The sequence below is a fragment of the Nannobrachium achirus genome (genome assembly GCF_963921795.1).
Source record: "Nannobrachium achirus genome assembly, chromosome: 4".
NCBI classification, from domain to species: Eukaryota; Metazoa; Chordata; class Actinopteri; order Myctophiformes; family Myctophidae; genus Nannobrachium; species Nannobrachium achirus.
In genome coordinates this window covers 61,031,865-61,055,831 of record NC_137813.1, presented here as the reverse complement: position 1 = coordinate 61,055,831, position 23,967 = coordinate 61,031,865, and the positions used below count along the sequence as shown (strand labels likewise).

The window sequence follows — 23,967 nt, the reverse complement described above, 5'->3', positions numbered from 1 at the left end:
AATGATTTAAACGAGTGAAAACAGCCGATCTACAAGCACACAACGCCTCGCACCGTGAGGCGTTGTGTGCTTGTAGATCTGCTGTTTTCACTACTTTTGTGCGACAGCCTTGTATGATGAAGCAGGGCTTTACTTTGGGAAAGAACGTACACATTTGAAACTTGGGAGATACGAGGTTTCTGCCCGACAGTGACGATGTTCTTCTTTGGTTGTCAAATGAACAAACAATCCCCCACCCACACCCCCCATGGTAGAAGCACGATACACATTTACAGTAAAAGGATCAAGATCGAATAACAAAGCTGATGCTGCGTTCGAAGACATTTTTTGGTTTGAACTGTCCTCTTGCAATACACGCTATATATACTCTTATATACATTATCTATACATATATTTACATTATAATCCTGGTTGGTCCAAGAGCAGGCAGACACACCAAACCTTAAAGGAGTAGTTCGCCCCAGTAGTTCTATTGATTACTCACGCCATAGAGACTTGAGTACAATAATATCTTTTGGTTTTTTGTCACATTCCTAAGACAAACATTTGATTACAATGCATTTACCCCCATTGATTCCGGATGGGGACCCGAATGTATTTGGGTCCCCAACCGGAATCAATGGCGGTACATTTACTATAATCAAGAATTTGTCTAAGGAATGCAACAAATACAACAACTTTTGGATTGAATTTAGAATATATATTTATTGAGCATAACTGTGCATGCATAGATAGCCTAGATATGAAGCACAGTTTGGCGTCAGGGCTCTGTCTCTATCCATTCCCTGTAAGCATTAACATTTATACCAAATAGAATTACACGGAATGAAAGACCACCAAAGGGGATATAGAAACAGAGCAAGGCCAATGTAAACTTAATTGTCCACAAGGATAGCTTGGGCTTTCACCCCTGCTGCAGCCACACAAAACATCAGTGACAAAAGACATAATAGAAATACATACAAAGAGGGGACACAAGACACAAGTGCACAAATAGTGGTTAATCTAATCATTCACAGTCAATGCTGTTTCAGAGCATTTTAGTTGCTGACGGTACAAAACGATTTTTTTAAACGTGATATAATTCCACTTAAGTTCGCTGTACCTTCTGCCAGATGGCAGAAGTACAAACTCTCCATGTAAAACATGGGTAACATCACTGACTAATATTTCTAGCCTATCTTGTGTGTAGCCTGCTCAAAAATAGACTGCAGGGGGGAAGTTCTATGATCTTCCCTGCACCAGTCTGAGCAATTTGGACCTCAGTTCAAACTGTGTAATTGTAGCTGTACACTACTACAGAGAGTGTCCACAGAGAGTCCGGTTGGATGCCGGGGAGGTGGTGGGATTGCAAAACATCAGCAGCAGCAGACAGCAGCACAGCAGAACGAAGAGGTAGAATGAAGAGGTAGACAGAGAGGTTTAAATTAAATACCCGCCCTGGTCAGGCCAAGAGAGCTGGTCAGGGGTGGCACGCTGCCCTGAGTTATCTGCATGAACTAGCTATCATATGTCCAAAACTGTCATAGCCTACTTTTCAGGATTCAAATAAAATAAAATAAAACAGCAAAAGTAGCAGATGTACAAGCTCGAAAGGTTTCGATCTATCTTTTTTACTTTTGTGTGACTGTGCTGTACTGTAGTACGATCAAGCAGGGCATTAAAATATGGAGATGAGAGGTTTCTGCCTGACAGTAACGGCTTTCTCCTTTCTCTTCCTTTGTCCTTTACAACAGTGGTCCTCACCCTGTGGGTCGGGCCCCCAGATGATTAACTTAATGTGCACCATGGTTTTCTCACTCAACAGTAAACAAACCAACATAAAGTTGAAGTGTACTCTATAGAGGGCATCTGCACATTTCTAAAGTGACAATTTTAGGACTTTTTAATACCGCTAAAATGACAAATTAAACATTGGCCAAATTGTCAAATATCAGAGGCAGAAATTGTGAAAATAGCAGATCTACATGCTCACAACACCTCGCAACACGAGGCGTTGTGAGCAGTAGATCTGCTATTTTCACAATAGAACTGTGTTATACAAAATGTAACTCTTAGTGCTCGTCATGGGGGGTCCCCAGTTAAAATATGATTATTTTGGGGGTCCCGGCCTGAAAGGGTTGAGAACCACGGCTTAACAAGTACACTCACACACTCATTCTCACTTAGCAGGGGTGTTGTGCCAGCGGCTGCTGCCCGCGGATGGGTCTGTCGTCCCTGCGTCTCAGGGTGGACCGCATGTCCTCGTAGACGCCGCCGCCGCCGTTGTCGTGGACGGGGGCCGGCGCGAAGCTGCTGCAATAGCTCTTTATCTGTCAACAAAAACACAGTTTTATCAGCGTCATCTCGAAGCATCAACCGAAGGCCTTAAAGGAGTGTGGTTCCCTAGAATCCTTTAAAATCGCCATGAAAAACACTTACAGGGGGCTGCCATACGCAACTGGCAATAACAAACCTAGCCCAGCCTCCCCTGACCCTGTATTTACCTACTGTATATATTTTTTGCACTGTTTATTTTATTTTTATTTACTTTTGTTTTTTACTATATCTACTGCATAGTACTGTGTTCTATCCGTCTGTCATTCAATGTTATATGAGATACTTCAATGGAAATAAGCTTAGTCTTTTCTAGGATCTCCTTTTAGTTGACCTTGTACCAGTGAACTGTACCGTCATGAAACTGTACTTTTTTCTATGCAAACTTCTAATAAAGTCTTCAATCAATCAATCAATCTCCTTTATTATGTCAATCATAATTATCATCATCTTCATCTTAGGTTTTGTATGTTAGTGGTTTATGATAGACACGTGAAGGAGGTCATGACACTGAATGCATGTTCTGAGCTCATAGTCTTATGGGTAGTTGTTACAACTTGTACAGCACATGGATAGTGAACTTTTTGGTCTTTAGATGCCCTAAAAAGCTCGAATGACGGCAATGTCAGTCAGTCACCCGGTCGGGTCTGTCATTCCGTCTGACATCTCGAAAACGACTGGCTGAATCGCTATGGAATCTTGTCATCATTTAGAGAATAATGCCTCATTCACAAACAGAAAAGCCAAGCTAATGGTTTTATTGGTAATTCTGTATTCTCTATGGAAACCAGCTTTTAAAATTTCCAAGCTGGAAAAAAAGCTTGGAAAATTTTAAAGCTGTTTTGCATAGAGAATACATTGAATTACCAAGCCAACCATTAGCTTGGCTTCTCTCAGTGTGAATGCAGCATTATGCAACTTGTTATCACAGTTCAACTGTGACACATAAGTCAACACATCTTTGATAGACTTGCACAATAGGCCCACTAGACTGTATTTACTCACTTGTTGCTGCGATTGAAAAGCAATGGAAACTGACGTGTTCTTTTCTGAGACGGAAATCGAAGGGGGAACACTGCAGGTCTCGCATTTAAATTACCACTCAAAAGTGTTTGCAGAGTGATTTCACTGCAATCAAGTGATAACAGAACAGTTCCTGAAGACTGGATGACTCATCATAACCACTGTGGGATTATACGCCTACACACACAAATGCACACTTGTAAACAACACCTGCCACGTACTGTAGGTATGGCTGTTCCTATACCTGTGTTTACCTGCCTGTTTAGTAAATACATACTTTGAGTTTCCTGACCACACTAGTGGTTCTCTCAATGAGGGGTCCGGGTGGGGACCACCAAATAGACCCTTTATGGGTCTGTAACTCTCTGAGACATATAGAACCAATGGGCCCTTAAGGGTCCATTTGGTGGCATTTACTCTCAGGATTAAATGAACACTTGAGGAGATTGGGGTCCCAGAGATTTAAAAGAAACTGGGGATCCTTGAAATTCAAAAGATTGGGAATCGCTATAGTATTTTGAGCGTTTTAGCTGTCTTTGTGTGAATTATTTCTTTGTGTTTTTATTGTTTTAACCTGATTGTATATTCCTTTCAGTTTGCTTTTCCTCTCTCCCGCAAGAGATCCCTTGTCTTTTGCCATGCCACAGTGATACATAAGATTGTGTTCTTAATATTGCTTTACCTGGTTAAATACACGTTAAATAGAATAAAATACAAGTATTGTTTACCTTAGGAATGCCCCATATGGACAAGACAACGACACTGATGAGGAGAACGGAGCCACCGGTCAGAGCACACACCACCAGCAGGACAGTGGACGTTGGCAGCTCTGGGTTCACGATTGGGGTCGGGCTAGGAATCTTCTCACATGGAATGTCTCTGATATCTAGGACAGGGTGAAAGGCACTTTTTATTATTTCACTATACTCTGCTATGATGTCATTCCAAATACTGGTGATATATAGGCCTATTTGGTAGTAGCTCTGTACATTTGAATTGTATATCATTGCTGTTGGGCAGAAACCTCATATTTTAACCTTTCTTTCGTAAATGAATGCCCTACCTGATCATTCTACAGCGTCAGAGTCATACAAAAGCATCACAAGTAGCAGATCCACAGGCTCAAGGGGACACGTTGTGAGCTTGAGGATCTGCTAGTTTTTTAATTTACTTGAATTTATTTGAATGTACTTGTGAATTTGAATCCTGGCTGAAAAGTTACAGATTCAGAAAGTCCATGCCTTACCCCTTATCCCTAAAGTCTTTTGACATTTCTTTTCTTTTTTTACTATTTTGAAAAACATTTTTAAATATTTCAAATAACTGATCTACAAGCTCACAACGGGCTAAGTATTTTAAATGTTTTTCAAAATAGTATAAAAGGCTAAGAGGTTTAGGGAAGGCATGGACGAAAATGTAGCTCATGAGGTTTCCACCCGACAGAGACGGTGTTGGAAAATTGTCTCCTCGTTGACTTACACTGCTTCGGTGAAACAGGTCACTTATCTTTAGCATGTGATTACAAAATCATCATAATATTACAAAACCTTGACTCAGCAGCTGTTTTTTTTTAAACTTCCTGTTGATTTGACTATTTGAACGAGAGGAGGACGGAGGTACTCCTCAGTAGGGCTGTCACGATTTTGACGATTAATTGTCACTCAAATAATTGCAATTAACAATTTAATTGTGTATTTGTTAAGAATTGCTTTTCTCTTTGGCTTGTAGACATATTTGACAACTTAACACTTAAAAAATAACATTGATAGTGGAAATAGTCAATCTACAAGCTAATAATTACTAAATTGGGTGTACAAATATTTGGCTACTATAACATTTTGGAGAGAAAAAAAAAACTAAGCTAAACCAAAAACACTACAGATCATGTGCATTTAAGAACTGTAGGCTACAGATATTTATTGACAAACTATGGAAAGATGAAAATAAAAACCTGATTTACATACATATATTTTTGTATTTGCATTTGCATTAAAAAAATGTTTCTCTTAATGACATAATTAATGTCTATAGATGAAACGTTATTGAATATAGCACCTTTTTGCACATTTTGTGAAACAGGTATCCCAACAATATAAAAGACAAGTACAATATGCTAAAAGTACATATAAAATAAATCAGCAGTAAAACTCACCTTCTACCACCAGGAGGACAGAGCCGGTGCCTTCTGTCTGTTTGGGAGTTAGGTTTTCATCCAGTGTGGTGTAAAAACACCGGTACAGTCCTGTGTCTGCTTTGGTCAGGTTGCCGATGGTCACCTCAAACTTGTTCATCTGGTTGTTGGTCGTCACTCTGGTCTTCAGTTCCTGTTTAATTGTAACCTTGACTGTCTTGATGTACACATTGATAATCTCTACCTCTTCGTGCAGACCTTTCTTCAGACTTAGAGACACAGGGCCTTCCATGGAGGGACTACAGGTGATGGTGATGGATGTTCCGATCGTTTTCCATGTCACCCCACCGCTGTCTGCAGTTGCAAAGAAAATGATGGAAGCACAAATACAAACACACAGATATGAATCAATATTCAATAATTCAATATTACATTCTTACACTTTCAACGTCAAGATAACACTCAGGGATTTTGCATGGGATACCTCTTACCTTGTTCACTCAGGGCTGTGCGGGAGAGAATGGAGATGGTGATGAGTGTGAACCAGACAGCAGACATGTTGACAATGATCGTAAGCAACAACCGACTTCTCTCTTCTCTACCGAGATAGACGCCACACAGGAAGCCTAACATCTGGTTCAGCCAATGAGCGCTTTCAGGGCAGACCACATTTTGGGTAAAACTGCCTGCTTGACACTCAGCATATGTGTAACATGGCTCATTAGTGTCATATAGTGTTGATTTCATCGACTAAAACTATGATGAAAAGCTTTTGTCGATTACCTTTTTTCACTGATGAAAACGAAATACAAACAAAGCTATGATGACTAAAACTAGACTAAATATATTGCCAATTTCATCTTTAATTAAACTAGACTAAAATATTAGGGAGGGACTAGTGGAGAAGAGATCCAGTAGAACTAAAATACAATTAATTTTACGTGTGGTTGCACTTGGGTGTTACGCTCTGAAAACAGCAGATCTACAAGCTCGCTCACAACGTGGCACCACGCATTGTAAGCTCTAGATCGGCTATTTTCAGCACGCAACCAATGCAAAATCAGGCATTACGACGCCATTAAGGCCGGCTCAAATACATTTTAGCAGACTAAAATCTCATGGTATTTAGTTTGCTAAAACTTTACTAAAGGTAAAACTAAATGGAATGTTATTAAAAAGACTAAAACTAAATCAAAATTTGCTGTAAAAATCAACACTGCAATCACATTAGATTAGTGGGAAAAGGGGTTTATAAAGGCACTTTCTATTGCAGAACCTGGGAGTTACTGTTACATTTGACCGAGATTAAAATTTGTATTACATTTTTTCTCCTGATGAGATGAGAATCTCATCTCATCAGGAGAAAAAATCTCATCATGAGATATACTTTATTATTCCCAGAAGGGAAATTGAGGCATTACAGGACAATAATCGATAATCTAAAAGACAAACAAAAACACATCGGCCACACGTGGTCATGCAGGGCAGACACAGAACCATATATGGACCAAGGAAAGAGTTCTAACTCATTGCTATGCGTAATAACATTGCAAAAGGCATGCACCTCCTGTTTCAAAAAGATGCAGCAAACAAAAACAAACTAGAAGCAGTGCTCTTCCGAGCACAGGTCTCCACCAGGTCAGGTAGGTCCTGGTGGCGCTAAATGTGAAAAGGGTGTCTTCTTTGGACTTTAACGGCAATGTGATGCTGCATCGCCTGCATGCATGATTTGAGGCATTTTGTCCCAAAGATTTGTTTGGCAAAAGTCAACCTGCTGGTGGCGCTATAACAGGCCAATGTGAAAATGGTGGCATTTATTCCTTGACCTAGTGGGAACGTGCGAGCAGAATTCCTCTGTAATCACAAGCTGCGTTCATGATTTAAGTCATTTTGTTCAAATGGACCAATCCTGCAAACTTTGGAAGCCAACGTTAGCCAATTAGGATGGAATATGAAACATTGGACAGATCCGTCTTGATCACATGACTATAGGCATGCTGTGTACTGATTTGCATGATTTTTGGATAAAATCTCAAGGAATAATGGGAAAAAAATGTTTTACATAAGTCGGCCTCCTGGTGGCGCTATAAAAGGCAGACATGAAAATGCAGGGCAAAGGGTTTTCCTTGGCCTCTAAGGAGTGCACATACAAAGTTGTACACTGCACAGTGGAGTTATAGGTAAAAACACAAATCGGCCTGTTATAGCGCCACCATGAGGCTGATTTGAATGTTTAAAGAGCCATTTATTCCTCTGCCTTTTGGGAATGTGCATGCACACTGCGTTCATGATTTGAGGCATTTTATTCAAAACGGACCAATTCTGCAAAAGCCAGCTAGTTTTAGCCAATCAGGATGGAATATGGAAAATTGGACAGATCCATGTAGATCACATGACTGTAGAGATACTGTCTGATTTGCGTGATTTTCTGACATAATCTGTAAGAGTACTGGCAAAAGTTAGTTTTGCAAAAATGGGCCTCCTGGTGGCACTAGAACAGGCCCATGTGAGAGATTTGGGGCAGAGGTTATGTGTGCACAGTTGCAGCGACAGATATAGCTAAACAGATTAATGAGGGAATCGTTCACTTTGTGATACAAGCATGAAACATGGCACATATACTCTTCAAATCCCACTCTTTTCAAAAATAGCGCTGGCCACACAAAATTCCAAAATGGCGGCCCCCAAAATCCAAGATGTCCGTCCAAAAATGTTGTTTTTCCTTTATAACTCAAATTGCATTGCTTTTAAGACCCATAAATGTATTAAAGTTTAATATAAAGATGGGCATTGCGGATGTTTTGGTACCAAGTACATGTCTGTATCTATTATGGTTCTTGAGATACAGCATATAGTCGGAGCGGATTAATGGCTAATTTCATAAGAATCATTCACTTTGATGCAAGCATGAAATTTGGCACAAATACTCTCTAAGGGCCACTCTTATAGAAAAAGGCACTGGCCACTCAAAATTCCAAGATGGTGACCTTTTTTTTCAAAATGGGAGCCACCTTTTCACAGGAGATCTTGATATAATAAGAATAAGAATCGTTCACTTTTTGGTACAAGGATGACATTTGGCACATTTACTCTGTAAGTGCCATTCTTATGGAAAAAGGCACTGGCCACTGAATAATTTGTTCCTTTTTTCAAAATGGCAGCCACCTTAGCGGAGCAGTCAGTGATTGCGACCGTAGATCGCAATTAACTTTGAAAACGGGCGCATCTTGTCCTGACGTATCTTGTCCATAGCGCCTCAATGTCTATAGCTGCTGACCTGTTTGTTGACATTGTGACTTGACATTGTTGTGATGTCATCAACAATCAAACCCTGGATATCCATTAATCCATACATGGAGACGACTGGATCATCACCTAGATCTCCAAACCCACTAAGCCCATATCTGGGAATGCCCATGCAATAGCTGCTGTGCTGACCTGTTTGTTGACATTGTGACATCACATTGTTGTGATATGGGGCGGCATAGCTCAGGGGTAGAGAAACTGGTATTAGAGCACGAAGGGTATAAATCCCGTAGGGTTCCCAGTTCGAATCCGGGCTCCCCCTGAGTTAATGTCGAAGGGTCCTTGGGCAAGACTCTGAACCCCTAATTGCCTCCGGTGAGTAGGTTGGTGCCTTGCATGGTTTCCTCCGCCACCGGTGTATGAATGTGTGTGTGAATGGGTGAATGTAATGCACAATCTATGTAAAGCGCTTTGGATTAAAAGCGCTATATAAATGCACCATTTACCATTTACCATCACCTCATCAAAGATCAAACCCTGGATATCCATACATGGAGACGATGTGATCATCACCTAGATCGCCATATATAGAGCTATATAGAGTTAATACCTCTACATCTGATTCTCAGATGGTGGGCAACCACCCTAACATAATCCATGTTATGCCCATCAATATTAAGCCCGCATGTCTGGGAATCACACTGCAAATGAATTCTGTCCTGTGCAAATTCCATCCTCGCCCTTTAGAGAGAGGTTGCTTTTAGCCCTTTCTGGTATTATAAAGTGAGGTATGGAGACTGCTCATGGCACTTTTTATGTTTGTCTGACGTCCTGATAGTTTATGACACTTCTCATGTTTGTATGATGTCCTGATGGATTATATCACTTTCTCTTCCACTAAGGTGGTGGCCATCTTGAACAAAATGGTTGCCATCTTGGAATTTTGAGTGGCCGGCATAATTTTCCATAAGAGTGGCCCTTAGAGAGTATGTGTGCCAAATGTAATGCTTGCATCACAAGGTGAACGATTCCTATGAAATTAGCCATTAATCTGCTCCGACTATGCTGTATCTCAAGAACCATAATAGATACAGACATGTACTTGGTACCAAAACATCCACAATATCCATCTTTATATTCAACACCAATACATTTATGGGTCTTAAAATTAATGCAACTCGAGTTAAAAAGGAAAAACAACATTTTTGGACAGACATCTTGGATTTCGGGTGGCCGCCATCTTGGAATTTTGCGTGGCCAGCGCTATTTCTGAAAAGAGTGGGATTTGAAGAGTATATGTACCAAATTTCATGCTTGTATCACAAAGTGAACGATTCCTATGACATTACCCATTAATCTGCTTAGGTAATATGGGTAACTGGTCCGATATACATCACTGGCCAGATGAGGGGCGAGGTCGCATGTCGCCCCCCTGAGGCGTCTTACTAGTATAATATGTTATCATGAAGGCGTGTTGACTTGTGTCTCTTTGACATTCTGGAGCAGGTGTGTTGGCATGATCTGGAGTGTTGTTGTTGTTTTCTCTTATATCATTCTGCTGTGCTGATGATGCAGGACTCTTATCATGATGCAATCAGTTGCAGTGACTCACAAGTTGCAAACCCGGCAGTCCTATTCTAAGTGTTTCCGCTTTAACGATGACAGCCACAAAATGTGTACCCATTTTGTCATCGAGATGGGAGATAAGAAAGTGTATATTTTTTTCTTTTTTCTGAAGTGTGAAACGCAGCTTCTGAAATGTGAAATCTAATCATGACACCACACATACAGACACATAGGGTCACATGTAGTTCATTTTGCTTTAATATCATCCAGGTGTTAAAAAACCTCTTCCTGCACCCATCTCTCTATGCATCGTATCTACAGCAGACATCTAAACGTTCTAACTGATGTTAAACCTGCTGACATGATTTGGGCCACAATGCTAGGATTAATGTTTTTAACATAGTACACAATGACACATATACTGGTCAGGAAAGCATTCTGTAAACATTGGCGATCACTTGGTGAAACACTCACACAGGTCTATAAAATACTACTAACTAATTTGATATAAACATCCTAAAAACAATCTTCAGTCTTACTCCACAAGACAGGCGAATCATCTCATCAACCTTTTCTGAAATGAAGTGGCATGTTTTTATTTTCTAGATCAGACCTGGGCATTGTACATGGTTCACTCTGACCGGCCCGTGTGGGGTTAAAGGAGTAGTTCACCCCCAAAATGACTTTTTCTCTATTGATTACTCATGCCATGGAGAGTAGAGTTCAATAATATTTTTAGTTTTTTGTCACATTCCTAAGACAAAAATTTGATTCGAGTAAATTTACCCCCATTGATTCCGGATGGGGACCCGTTTCGCATCCGAAACGAATGGGGGTAAATTTATTGTTATCACATTTTTGTCTTAGGAATGCGAACAAAAACTAAAAATATTATTGAACTCTAGTCTCCATGGCATGAGTAATCGATAGAAAAAAAAGTCATTTTGGGGGTGAACTACTCCTTTAATGGCAAATTACAAAATAAACACATTTTCAAATTTGACCTCATGCATGGACTAAAGCTGCATTGCTTTTATTTTCCGTTTTTTATTCACGTACATCTACATCAGCACGTGTGCGTGATCATGGGATGTTGTCTCAATAACAAGCAGGTGGTCAGACTGGTCACAATATGTGGTGGTTGTCCATCAATCCATCATTCACAACCACTAGCAGGGTCTTCCCTGCACCGAGGGCCTCAATGCAGCTAACCAGCCCCAGCATGGCTAATGACCAGATCAGCACGCTTCATGTCATGTCGTCAGCTATGGAGTCTTTGTATCGGAATGCCTCGAGTTTGACACCGGGACAAGCAGGGACATGCTGGGCCCCTGATTCAGCCCGGGAAAAAGAGTTGGAGAGGCCCTCATTGCGCGCTATAGAGAGAGATCTCTCTCTATAGCGCCGCTGCTACTCAAAGATTTGACAAGCCAGTGAGTGGGCCATGAGTTATATTTCGTCGTTGTCGGGTGGAAACCTTGTATGTCCAAAACCGTTTGTTTTGCATTTATCATTTTAAAAATGATTTAAACTAGTGAAAACAGCCGATCTACAAGCACAAGTTGTGTGCTTGTAGATCTGCTGTTTTCACTACTTTTGTGCGACAGCCTTGAATGATGAAGCAGGGCATTGCGAAAAAAAATTACAAATTTGAAACTTGGAGATACGAGGTTTCTGCCCGACAGTGATGATTTACTTTGTTGGCCGCCCAGCCCCCAAAATGGAACGAAAGCCGAAATTTAATTTTATTTTTTTTCCTAATGGCCAGCCTGGATCGGCCGGGAATGAACCGGCCATTCGGGAGTTGTCCCGCTTTTCCCAATGGCCAGCACGTCCCTGGGGACAAGTCTCTGGGGTCAGGAGAAATGAGCCTCGTCCAACTTGAAGAACCAAACGTTCATAACCGCGAGCCTTCAAGGCTTGAACCGCTTCACAAGACGCGATGGCAGCGAATGAGTTCATCAAACATGTCGTCCCAACAGTAACAAATGCGTTCTTCATGTCCGAATAAATATCTTAGATAACCTGCAGCTTCTACGTCCAGTAATCCTGCCTGTCTGGGGATTGATAGCAAGGCTATCAATCAAGCTTCAAACTCAAAACAGCATTTAATTGAATGGTGATTATGTGACTATGTCATCTGTAGCAACAATCGGCAAGGAAATTATAGAGACAATGAAGATGTGGCTTATCATGATCTACCAGTGATGTAATGATGATGACGTGGTATGATCCATTTGGGTCATATCACGGTATCTAAAGCCCCTTTTCCACTGACATGGCCCAACATCACACCACTCCTCCACACCGCCCACTTGTGCCAGGTTTTCCACTACAAGGACCTGGGTAGAGTGGTGTGAAAGCGGTACTAAACCTGGTACTAAAACTTATCCAATCTAGAGTAGGTCTGAGCTAGGCCAAACAGGGCCAAACACTTCATAATGACTGATCACTCACTGAATTTTCATTTAGACCACCAGGATAGTTGTAATACATGATAATAGATTCTCTAGTGTTAAAACCATTATTATAATCTATTATATTGTATTATAGTTATCATAGTAATGCATTAATACTTTATAGTGTATTATACAGTTATAATATAATAAATTGTGTATTATAATTTATAGTTTATAGTTGTAATGCAAATGTATATTGTATTATAATCACAGTTAAAAGGGTTACTTGTTTCTTAGGCCTACTGATACTTAAGTAAGAAACTTTTGTGTAATGGAAATTGTAGATATTTTTATGTGGTGCGGTGTGGTGTTGTGTAGTGTGGTGCTAAAGCTGCAGTCGAAAAGGGGCTTTAAAGACACTAGATAAAACACATTTATATTGCATTTGATTGCATATAGTGCATTTGATTGCATACACACTGTGCACAATCAAAACATACTGTCCTTCTGCCCTCTTGTGGCTAAAACTTAGTTAGTTTGTTTTCAGATATAGACAGTGTTCATAGGGTTGACTTGTAATATGGTAGCCTACACCTTTCTTTCGGAATAACATATATAATTTTTATAACAAAGAAGCACTGTAGAACAGGAATATGTTCTAAAGTAAACAATTAAAGGGATATTCCACTTTCAAAAAAACTCTGCCTTGCATGGGTCTGCCTCCCCAGGCTCAGGGCCGCTCCACATACACACCCATTGTAACTTCAAACTCCATTTTAACCATGATAGATTCATTAAAAACACCCATTATTTTTTCTGGTGACTCATACTACCCTCCTAATACGTGAGCAGGCTGTGTTTTTTCGATACATTCTTTCATTTATTTCTAATAATTTTGTTTTGTATTTAATTTTTCTCATTTTCCCAAAGAATTATTAAAAAATAAATGAAAAAGGTTATTGAAAAAACACGGCATGCTCACATATTGGGGTATTATGAGTCACCAGAAAAAATAATGGGAGTTTTTAATGAATCTATCATGGTTAAAATGAAGTTTGAAGTTACAATGGGTGTGTATGTGCAGAAGCCCTGAGCCTGGGGGGCAGATAACATTTACATCAAATATCTAAATATTGAATGAAGTAAAAACTGTCAGGGTGTTCATAAAAGCCTGATTAGATGATAAAGTGACCAAAAGTTTTTTTGAAAGTGGAATATCCCTTTAAGGTCCTGACTTGTGTGTCAAAATGACAGTGTAATTCAAAATAGACTAGTTAACCCTTAAGTTCTGTTCAGATTCACTACACCTTCGTTCTGTTCGGGTCATTTTGACCCGGGGGATATTTGGTTTAAAAAAAACAACACTAATATAAATTTTAACTTAACAAATCATCATGATACATTGACTTTGACTCAATACCAAACAATTCATATGATATATATGGTAAATGTTTGCATTTCTGCTTTGCTATATCACATTAAACACTGAACGAGCTAGGCGTTTTTACTGATTTAGCTGGAATTCATGTAAAGAAACAACTTTATTTAATACTGGGTAATATTGCTCATGCTTATAGGAAAAAATGAAAATCAGACGGGGGGGCTTCGGAAGGGGCGTGTTAGAAGGGGGGGGGCTGTGTGTCTGTGTTTTGGCACAATACTGTGTATTTCTGTGCATAATTATGTGCTTCCGGGTCAAAATGACCCGAACAGCACTTAAGGTTCAAAAAATATGAGGGGGGTGTAGCATGGGTGTAGTGCAAAAATATTTTTTTTACACGTTCATCTCAGAAGAATCTTTAAGGCCAGTGAGTTTCAGGTGGAAAAAATTTAAACTTCTACCTTTTTTTTTCAAATGAAAACGTAAAACGGGTCAAAATGACCCGAACAGAACTTAAGGGTTAATGGATGTAGAGAGCATAGAGGGCCGTCATAGGAGGACTTTCTAGGTTGACAAGCGGTTGCTAATTGGAAATATGTATATTTTTGACAGATAGAAACTTAGAAGTCACGTGACATCAATGTCACGTGACTTCACTTCACAGTCTCTCTCTTTCTGTATTTCTCTGTTCTTTTCAATGAATTGCAGCCTTATTATAAACATTTGAAATCTTGAGGGTGGGGGAGGCGAGGATTTTCACCCCATGTTGAGAGCCAGTAGGCTAAAGGGTTAATTGATATAAACACTAATTATACCGTTTTGAGGACACCTTTGTCCGTTTTATATTATTTTATTTTAAAGTTCATGTGTATGTCGTTGTGTACGTGTCATAGTGTTATGCTGTATAAATGACCCGTGGGTGTATGAAGGCCTAGTAAGAACATAACAGGTATGGAATAGCCTAGATCAGGGTCCCCCAATAGGCGGCCTACTACTGTCTGGCCCACACCAACCCCGGTGATAATGGTGGTATAAGAGCAGCAACAACACTATGTATCATCGTTGTCGGGTGGGAAATCTCGTATCTCCAAATTTGCACGTTCTTTCGCAAAGGCGGTGCGAGGCGTTGTGTGCTTGTAGATCGGCTGTTTTCACTACTTTTGTGCGACGGCCTTGTATGATAAATTCAAAACTAACGGTTTTGGACATATAAGATTTTCACCCGACAACGACGGAAACTGTCGCTGAGTAGCGGGAACGTCACCGTCGCTCCCTGCATTGTTGTGGCCCTCGGCTTGGTACCCTAGACATAATTTGGCCCTTGGGGAAAACTAATTGGGGAACCCTGGGCTAGATGCTTTTTGTTTATTTGCACATCTACTTTACAAGTACTCTCCAGGCCTCCACCAATGAAGACAACATTCTGCAGAAATGTAGCTACTTACTGATCAGATGGCAATATGTAAAAGCAATGGGTTTACAGCAGTGGTATTCAGGTCTGACTTACGAACATCAGTATTTGATACCATGAAAAAGAAAAACATTTGGAAAAACACATGCTCATAACATATCGGAAAATACACAAATACATTTCCAGTGCCCATGTCATTTTGGTGACACTAGTGACTAACACGTTTTAGAGAAGTTGTCAAAAACACATTAATGTGGAATGGGTATTGTGAAAAAGATACCAGTTGAAGCAGTATATCAAAAATAAATTGTTTTTATATTTCCTTGGCCTATTGTGTGCAAGTAATTTGTCAATGCAATCTTGCATATCGATTACGTGATGAGTGAAATATAGTGGAGATACAAAGATGGATGATTGGACACATACTACGGCAGGACCACAACAACGACTGCAACATAGCAATGACATGGGCACCCAGGGACGTGCTGGGCCCCTGATTCAGCCCGGGAAAAAGAGCTGGAGAGGCCCTCATTGTGCTGCTGCTACTCAAAGATTTGCCATTTCAGATCAAAACTAGTGACAAGCCAGTGGGCCAATTACTCTACATGCATTTTATTTCGTCGTTGTGGGGTGGAAACCTTGTATGTCCAAAACCGTTTGTTTTGTATTTATCATTTTAAAAATGATTTAAACTAGTGAAAACAGCCGATCTACAAGCACACAATGTGTGCTTGTAGATCTGCTGTTTTCACTACTTTTGTGCAACGGCCTTGTATGATGAAGCAGGGCTTTGCTTTGCGAAAAAATGTATACATTTGAAACTTGGAGATACGAGGTTTCTGCCCGACAGTGACAATTTACTTTGTTGGACAAAATGGAACGAAGGCCGACATTTTATTTTAATTTTTTTCCCTAATGGCTGTCCTGGACCGGCCGGGAATGAACCGGCCATTCGGGAGTTGTCCCGCTTTTCCCAATGGCCAGCACGTCCCTGTGGACACCAGAGGGAAATGGGCACCAGGAGGGGAAAGAAAAGGAAGACCAAGACCACCTGGAGCCTGAGGTTCTCGCCTGGGGTGGCGTGCTCCGTCTCCTCATCTTGAGGCATGTGGTGGAGGCTCAGCACCTCCACAACATGCCGGCTGTAACAGTTGGGCATCATAATGAGCTGCTGTCCTCTACGGATGGAACCGGACTCCAGTTTCCCCAGAACGACCCACATCCATTTTAGATCAATATCCTCGTAGTGGTCTAAAATTGGAAATCTAACCGGGCCGTCATTTGGTCTATCCATCGTGATCTTGTCGGTGGTGGTAGAGGTGGGGAACGTGGTTTTGATGTGACTCTCAAGCCTCTCTGTCTTGTTCTTTGCCTCAGTCTTGAGGATTCTGTGTGGCCTCTCTCAATCTCTGCGGCAGGTATACTGTCCCGAACTCTGGTCTGACATCACACACACAACACAAATCGTTGCTATGCCAATGGTTTGTGTATAAAATGTCAAATGGGTTTGGCAAAGCAGCAGAAACTAGAAAGACAGTTGCCCTGACGCTAGTCACAAGAAATCCACTGGGAAATGTATTCCGTCTTACCGTTTGTCCCGTTCATGCCCTTATATGGATATATCTGTATCTGTCAGTCCTTGTCCCCATTTGAGCTGTGCTAACCATTCCGTCCTTGTCCCTTTTATGCCCATATATGGATATCCCTGATGTCATCAATATTAAGCATATCTCGGAATGCCCATATATGAACATACTGTGTCAGTCTCATGTGGTCTATGATGTCAGTCATCTCCATATTTGGGAAATGTTTAATTTGAGCATTATCCCATTCTAGAGAATTAATTAATTAATTAATTAATAAAATAAATTCAATTATAAATATAACATATCTCTAAGCAAAATGCAAGCAGACGAGTCCCGATGTAGCGGGTCGATTTTACATATGGCCCAAGTGCGTGCCACCAAACCTGTGGGAGGAGTATAGTGAGGCACAATAAAGTTTGTCCAGAAAGATGCATTATCGCGGGAAGTATGGGTGCTGTGAGGCTATTATTGAATCCGTAGGAGACGGTGGGGGAAGGAGCGCTTCTTTTCCCTTCACCAGCATTGGCAGGTTATAGCTACTCGCCAGCGTCAGGGTTACTGCCTGGGTTCCCGAGGCTAGGGTTACTGAGGTTAGGGTTAGGGTTTGGGTTAGGTTTAGGCATAGTTTTATTGAGGTTAGGGTTAGGGTTTGGGTTAGGTTTAGGCATAGATCACCCGCGCGGTCCAAGTGACCACAGCCGAGCGCTCCAGCCAATCACAAGCCGCACCTTCTAATTTATTCAACCCCGTCTCCTACGGATTCCATTATAGCGGCCGGGAAATTGTTAATGGTGCCATGATTTCAGAAATTAGGAGCATCTGTTGCAGATGGAATCTGAAGAGTGACATTGCCTCTGGCTGAATTTCCATTAACATTTAGGATGGGATAGGAAGATCAAGGGATAGGAAGCTGGGTCATATACATATAGGGTGGAGTGAATTGATTCATTTATGCCCATATATGGAGAACAATAAGTCAGGACTAAATCCATGCACGTTCTCAGTGTGATGTAAAACGGATGTGTGCCCATGTATGGTGATCTCTGTATTTCTCAGTCCTTGTCCCCTTTTATGGGCATATTGGTTGGATTGGCGGTTCTACTGAAAAATGCTGTTTTGTACAACTGAACATCATGCAAGTACAGTAACGGCAGGGAAGTAGCTAAGAACGCAGGCAAAGATCTGAGCTATCCGTGTGCGAAAGTTGGAGTCTGTTGAACCAACCATTTTTTTCACATAACAACTCAAAGGTATATTAATGACATACCAGTAGTTCAATATTGAAAATGGGTGGTTCTCCCCTTTAAGAGTTGAACACAATATAGCAAGTACATTCTTAATTAATACATTTTGTAACTTGTCTTTTGAGCAGTGGTTGAGCAGTGGTTCCTAAAGGACTCTTGGGGCAAGTCTTTGGGTAGAAAACCAGCAGTAGTAGGGACATTGGGAAAAGCGGACAACTCCCGAACGGCCGGTTCATTCCCGGCCGGTCCAGACCGGCCATTAGGAAAAAATTCAACTGTTTGCACAAAAGTAAAAATTAAACTGTTTGCACAAAAGTAGTGAAAAACAGCAGATATACAAGCACACAACGCCTCGCGGTGCGAGGCGTTGTGTGCTTGTAGATCGGCTGTTTTCACTAGTTTAAATCATTTTTAAAATGATAAATACAAAACAAACGGTTTTGGACATACAAGGTTTCCACCCGACAACGACGAAATATAACTCATGCAATTGGCCCACTGGCTTGTCACTTGTCATGATCTGAAATGGCAAATCTTTGAGTAGCAGCAGCAGCGCTATAGAGAGAGATCTCTCTCTATAGCGCTGCAATGAGGGCCTCTCCAACTCTTTTTCCCGGGCTGAATCAGGGGCCCAGCATGTCCCTGATGGGAACCACTGTTAGGGACCAGGGAAAGAATCATGTTGAATGTTTCCTGTAAAAGAGCACCATCTACTGATGATAAAGTTAGTTGCACTGTAAAACAGGTTAGCAAAAACAGGGATGTAAATGACACAAGATGGATCATTTTGAGTATTTTCAACATATTGTTTCTGCTCTGCGTGTGTAAAACATACAATTTATTTTAAAATATTACAGCAACAATGCATCTAAAACAAAAAGCAGGCATTATTAGTCGAATGTTGAGGTTATGACCTGCATATAATTCAAGAAAGTTGATCAGAGACAAAGACATAAAATGTTTGGCTAAGACTATTTAGCTGTTGAAAGTGATCCTCTTTCCACTCCATGCTACATTGCTACGGTATGTCTTTGCATACAGTGCATATACCACATATTGACCTGTCTTATCCCATACCTCGAGGTCCAGTTGCATTGGGGAAAAAAATGTATTAACTTAAAAACAATAGCATTGGATTATTGGATATATTTGGAAATTGGAAATACTCAAGACAAATACAAATAAGCTTTTACTTAAGTACAGTATACTTAAGTAAATGTACTATTACTGCACACCACTGAAAGTAAGTTAGATTGATACATTTTGTTAAAATGTGTGCTCTGCGTCTGGGGAGATAACTTAGACAGACAGACAGACAGACAGACAGACAGACAGACAGACAGACAGACGGAGCACCTCATATGGAGCTGTTCAAGATGGTGTCGCCCTGTGGAGTGCTTGCTGATGACCTTCTGTGGGTAGGCTACCCCCTCAATAATCCCTGGCTTTCTAGCTCAGTGGTTCTCAACCTTTTCAGGCCACGACCCCCAAAATAATCATATTTGAACTGGGGACCCCCCACCCTGACGAGCACTAAGAGTTGAGGCATTAGATTTTGTATAACACAGATCTATTGTGAAAACAGCAGATGCTTACATGTTTTACTGTCTCCTCTGCTTTATTGAGTTGTCTGCAAGAAGGCATACGAGAATGTCTTCTTGCAGAGTTAAAACAACGTAAATTATTCCTGGCCCGTTGTTTGTAAAAAGAACACAGCAGATTGTTTGTGTGGTGTTCTAATCCTTCTTAGTGAGATACTTGTTTCTTAACTGTGCCGTTTTCCTCAATAAGTGCAACTTTTCAGCTAAACTATCTGTTATTTTAGGTACAATAACTGATATGATTTAAGCAGAGTTTAACTTTGGGGAGGTAGAAGCCTTGTAACAATGGGGGCTGTAGTTGGGGGCTGAACCAATTGTTGTCCGATATTCTGTCTATTGATGGTGCCCTCCCCCCACTCTGATTGGACCATCAGACCCCATCTGTGAGTATTTAACAAGGCTCTGTTTTATGTGGTGTCACTTTAATGTGTGTTGTTGTTAAGAGCTGAACTTCTCTCTTCTGGACTCGGTGAAGTAATCAGGCATGTCATTTGTAGTATAAATGGTAAATGGTAAATGGTGCATTTATATAGCGCTTTTAATCCAAAGCGCTTTACATAGATTGTGCATTACATTCACCCATTCACACACACATTCATACACCGGTGGCGGAGGAAGCCATGCAAGGCACCAACCTACTCACCGGAGGCAATTAGGGGTTCAGAGTCTTGCCCAAGGACCCTTCGACATTAACTCAGGGGGAGCCCGGATTCGAACTGGGAACCCTTCGGGATTTATACCCTTCGTGCTTTAATACCAGTTTCTCTACCCCTGAGCTATGCCGCCCCTATAAGAATTGTGTGTTGATTTGACTGGCAGTCTTGGTGGTTTCTCTCTAATTGTTGACTGTGTACACTTTGTTGTTACTATCTTTATACACTCTGCAACTTAGTATCAAAGTAAAATTCAAACAAGCGTAGCGTAAACATTGTTTTGTTTATGAAACTACAACTACTAATGCCACTGTTCAAAATGCTAACACTGTTGTTTCCTCTGCTAGAACTCTTGCTGACAACATGGCTTCCTGTATGACTCAGAGCCGGAAGGAAGAGGAGCTCACCTGTCCCGTGTGCCGTGACATCTTTAAACACCCAGTCCTCCTGCCGTGCAGCCACAGCCTCTGTGAAGCCTGTCTGCAGCAGTGGTGGACAGGAAAACCAACCAAGGACTGTCCTGTCTGCAAAACCAGCTGCGCCGATGAGAAACCTCCCATCAACTTAGCACTGAGAAACATGTGTGAGCACTTCTTAGAGGAGAAGAGTTACATATCTTTGTCAGCGAGGTCTGAGGCTGTCTGCACTCTGCACGGGGAGAAACTCAGGCTGTTCTGTCTGGACGACGAAGATCTGGCGTGTCTCGTGTGTCGAGATTCTGAAAAACATGTCGGACACAAGTTCAGACCCATCGACGAAGCTGCTAAAATCGAAAAGAGGACATGCAGAAATTCCTGAAACCATTAAAAGAGAAAATGAAGAGATTTAATCAAGTTAAAAAAGACTATGATCACACAGCAGGACACATTATGGCCCAGGCCTGGCAAACAGAGTTGTACATCAGGAAAGAGTTCACAAGGCTTTGCACATTCCTACGACAGGAAGAGGACAGCAGGATATCTGCGCTGAGGGAGGACGAGAGACAGAAGCGAGAGATGATAACGGAGAAGATTAAAGGGCTGAACAGAGAAATGGAGACTCTATCCGACGCCATCAGATATATCGAGACAGACAACATCTCCTTCCTGCAGAACTACAAGACCATAGTGGAAAGAGTCCAGTGCACACCTCCAGATCCACAGCTGGTCTCAGGAGCACTAGTAGACGTGGCCAAACACCTGGGCAACCTGGGCTTCAGAGTCTGGGACAAGATGAAGGACATTGTCTCGTTCACTCCTGTGATCCTTGACCCCAAACCCAGTATAAAGAACTCAAGCTGTCTGATGATCTGACCAGTCTGATATATTATGAAAGTGGCTATGAACGTTGTGATCTTCCTGACAACCCAGAGAGGTTTGATGAGGTTCTTGTCATGGGTTCTGAGGGCTATGACTCAGGGACTCACAGCTGGGATGTTGAGGTCGGAGAAATCACGTCCTGGGAGGTGGGTGTGTATGAAGAGTCTGTCCAGAGCAAGAGAGATAAAAGTAAAGGTATCTGGTGTTTAGCATACTCATTTCTTGGAGACTACCAAGTAGAATCCCCAACTTCAATGGCCGTTGTTGTCGGAAATGATTCCTCGTTGAAACTCAGGAAGATCAGAGTCCAGCTGGACTGGAACGGCGGAAAGCTGTCCTTCTACGATGCCGATTCCAACACACACCTACACACCACCACACACACTTTCACCGGGAGACTCTTTCCACACTTCAGTCACACGTCTGACCTTGAAGTGCCTCTGAAGGTGTTACCTAGTAAGGTATGGGTCACTCTGGAACCCCACAGTGTTCCAGAGTGGACACGGTGTTCAACCCCAATTAGCAGGGTTTAGACAGGAGCCAATGTATTAAGTTCAGGGGGGTAGGATTAGGAATATGTTTTTGTTGTTGCTGTTACTAATTTCTACAAATTATGTATTTTTTTGTTTGTTTGTTTGTTTTGTTAAATCACTGTAGTTTTTTTTTTTTTTTTTTTTTTTAACAGATTTTAGGGGTCTTGGAATATATATTTTTGGTTTCCACCAGCCACTGATTTATTTTAACTATTATTTTGTATTTTTAAATACTGTATTATTGTTTTCAATATATTGCATGTTTTATTTTGACAGGGTTTGTTTTGTATAGTTTTATTACATGAATAAACTCTTTGTACTTCTAGAATAATTAATTAATAATTAATCAATAAGAGAGAGTAAAGGTACAGTACAGCTCTCTCTGACAAGTGATGTTTTGACATCAGTATAAGTATGGTCATTTGGTCAGTCAGTGGATGACGTTTCAAGAGTTCATAGGATATGTTTCTTGTCCACAAATGACAAGACAAAGAGTCCATATACAGTAGCAAAGAGTTCATAGGTTCCTGAAGAGATGTCCTTCACTGGTGTCTGCATGACACCAGGCTGAGCCTTATAAACCAAAACAATTCTCATTGTTTTGGTACAGGCTCCATGGCAGTAGATAAGGCTTCATTTCTACCAGACAGAAGCCTGGCCTTGTGGGTACTGTACATGACATGGCACAGTCACGAGCTGTGGGGTGAGGTGGTCAGTTAGTCATCAAGTATTGATAAAAAAATTATATAAACCACAACAAAATACCTAACACAGTTAAATTAACTCCCCTCACACATATACAAATTACACCCTGTACAAAATTCTACATTAATTTAAACTCCTAACTCTGACTGGGGAGGAAATCGGAGTCTTTTGATCATCACTACATCCTGACGTGAAAGAAAATATTCACAGAAAATGAAAGGTTATATATAGCCTATTGACAATCAACATCAGTTGGAAATATTTCATTTCTATGTCATAATTAAACCTAATGTTGATATGGCAAACTGTTCATCAAGAAAATAAAAACATGGTCAAAATGGTTGCTGGTTAATTGTCAGCACAATAATAAATAGCATTGATAGTACCATTAAACACATAAGGTTTACATTACTCATATCCAACACTTGTTGTGTTGGACTTGAGCTTAATATGGTTGACAGGATGAAGTATTAATGTAAATAATACTGAAATAGGAGTTGTTCAAATCAGCAAAATTCTCTACAATCATTTTCTACATATACAGGGGTCTTCAACAGTGGGTCCCAGACCCCTATAGGGGGTCCACAGACTTTCAACGTTAGAGAATGGGTGCACTTGTGCGCGGTGAACATGCACATTGCTTTGAGGGACCCAGTTTTAGGGAACAGTGGTTTGCTTCCCGGTTTGAGCGGCTGAATATAGGTATAGACAGATTGGTCACCCTACTCTAACAGGTCCATTTATTTGCGACTCATTGTTTACACAATGCGTGTTATTTAATGTGAGTTGGACGATGTGCATTGCTGCAGGGCAGTCACGGATGTCAAATCGAATATTTTTCTCTTCTACTCCTTGTTGTTCTTCTCGTCATCGC

The 23,967-nt window shown here is 40.9% G+C and overlaps 2 protein-coding genes across 2 annotated transcripts in view; one reads left to right on the top strand and one right to left on the bottom strand.

Moving 5' to 3' along the window:
• The window catches only part of LOC308283964 (histone H3.2), a gene marked incomplete at its 3' end in the record, with an annotated part of 138,178 nt that overhangs the window by 94,524 nt on the left and 19,687 nt on the right, over positions 1–23,967 (top strand). The gene's annotated exons all lie outside the window — the stretch shown is intronic.
• Positions 2,166–6,028, bottom strand: LOC308283053 (uncharacterized protein; the record flags this gene model as incomplete). The annotated part of the gene is made up of 4 exons (XM_080723440.1): positions 2,166–2,312; positions 4,068–4,225; positions 5,492–5,824; positions 5,962–6,028. 4 exons carry the CDS (start codon positions 6,026–6,028, stop codon positions 2,166–2,168), a joined length of 705 nt encoding a protein of 234 aa, XP_080579566.1.